Here is a 1,152-nt window from a genome sequence, read left to right on the forward strand (position 1 = left end):
TTATTATAATTATGAGTGACCGAAAGCGTAGCCCAAATTTCACACAGGCGGAGAGGGAGCTTTTCGCTTCCCTTCTCAGCGAGTACTCGTCGGTAATAGAGTGTAAGTTATCTAATATGCAAGCGAGGACCGAAAAAGCGGCGGCTTGGGACGCTTTAACCCTAGCTTTCAATTCTCAAACCACTTACATTCAAAGGGACAAGGACTCCCTCATGAGATTGTGGGATAACATGAAGAGGGAAGCTCGGAAGAGTCGTTCTGATGAAAAGCAGGAGTTGATGGCGACAGGTAAGAATAAAGATAGTGTGATGAAGGGTAGCGTTGCTGTCCTTTCTTTTGAGGCCTTGTTTGATTGTGATTGTTTTTTCCAGGAGGGGGTGTTTCAACAAAGCCGGGGCCGTCGCATATAGATGAAGCAGTCCTCCAAGTACTTGGTGCGAGCGCAAGTGGCCTTTCAAACCCTGCTGATGGGGACAGCTCAGGCAGTGTAAGTGAACTTGTATGATTAAGGGACATGATTGCTCCAGGTGTTGGTGCGATTTCTAATAATTGCCTTCTTACAGCTGACCCTCCCAAACTTCAGTGGAATACATGTGGTTAGCATCGAGCAGGAGAACATACCTCCATGCAGGGCAGTTCAAAGGGAGGACCTCAGGGCTGCCCTGCAGCAAGCCACTTGTACTCCTGGTGCAGTTGGTGTTGGTGAGGCAAATTGGGGAAGCGAGGGCTTTAAGCCCTCATTGCTGTACAGCCCCAAGCCGGCAGCTTTGAGGGTTAATGCTTCCTTGGCGTCCTCAAGCAAGTCCTCCCCAGCTTCTTCACCTACTGCCTCCCCAGCTTCATCCTCTTCTCCATGCCTGCCGAAGAGGACCCTGGCTGAGGAGGCTGAATTTGTGAAGAATGCGAAAAGAAGGCGTCCTCGTCTTAATGAGGACAAGAAGACTGCACTCGTAGATGCCAAACTGGCATTAATGAACGCCTCTATGAAATGTCTTGAAGAAGAGAAGGCCCAGAGGGACACCTTCTTTGAGATTGAGAAGAAGAAGAAAGAATTGGAATAACCTCACGTTGAGTTAAGTTTAAATACTTCGAAATTCTAAAACGATACTGGGATGATCAACATGTACATAAAACTTACTGTAAGTATTGACC

The 1,152-nt window shown here is 47.6% G+C and overlaps 2 protein-coding genes across 2 annotated transcripts in view; one reads left to right on the forward strand and one right to left on the reverse strand.

Annotated features, from left to right (window-relative positions):
* LOC113214571 (transcription elongation factor 1 homolog) overlaps window positions 1-1,146 on the reverse strand; it is a 3,610-nt gene extending 2,464 nt beyond the window's left edge. The window contains exon 1 of the mRNA XM_052268838.1: window positions 1,139-1,146. The gene's annotated coding sequence lies outside the window, so the exon portion shown is untranslated. The remainder of the gene's footprint in view (window positions 1-1,138) is intronic.
* On the forward strand, window positions 7-1,061 carry LOC127749683 (uncharacterized). Its single transcript, XM_052268843.1, has 3 exons — window positions 7-288; window positions 372-487; window positions 564-1,061. The coding sequence occupies exons 1-3, from the start codon at window positions 12-14 to the stop codon at window positions 1,059-1,061; spliced, it is 891 nt and encodes a 296-aa protein (XP_052124803.1). The 5' UTR covers window positions 7-11.
* Window positions 1,147-1,152: the final 6 nt, after the last annotated feature.

The sequence above is a fragment of the Frankliniella occidentalis genome, unplaced genomic scaffold (assembly GCF_000697945.3).
Source record: "Frankliniella occidentalis isolate FOCC.00 unplaced genomic scaffold, Focc_3.1 Scaffold78, whole genome shotgun sequence".
Lineage (NCBI taxonomy): Eukaryota > Metazoa > Arthropoda > Insecta > Thysanoptera > Thripidae > Frankliniella > Frankliniella occidentalis.

What these genes read in the sequence shown, in the direction of transcription:
- LOC127749683 (XM_052268843.1), top strand. Translation starts at nt 12, where the DNA reads ATGAGTGACCGAAAGCGTAGCCCAAATTTCACACAGGCGGAGAGGGAG. An exon ending in GCAGGAGTTGATGGCGACAG is followed by an intron (nt 289 to 371) that starts GTAAGAATAAAG and finishes TGTTTTTTCCAG; the next exon opens with GAGGGGGTGTTTCAACAAAG. An exon ending in ATGGGGACAGCTCAGGCAGT is followed by an intron (nt 488 to 563) that starts GTAAGTGAACTT and finishes GCCTTCTTACAG; the next exon opens with CTGACCCTCCCAAACTTCAG.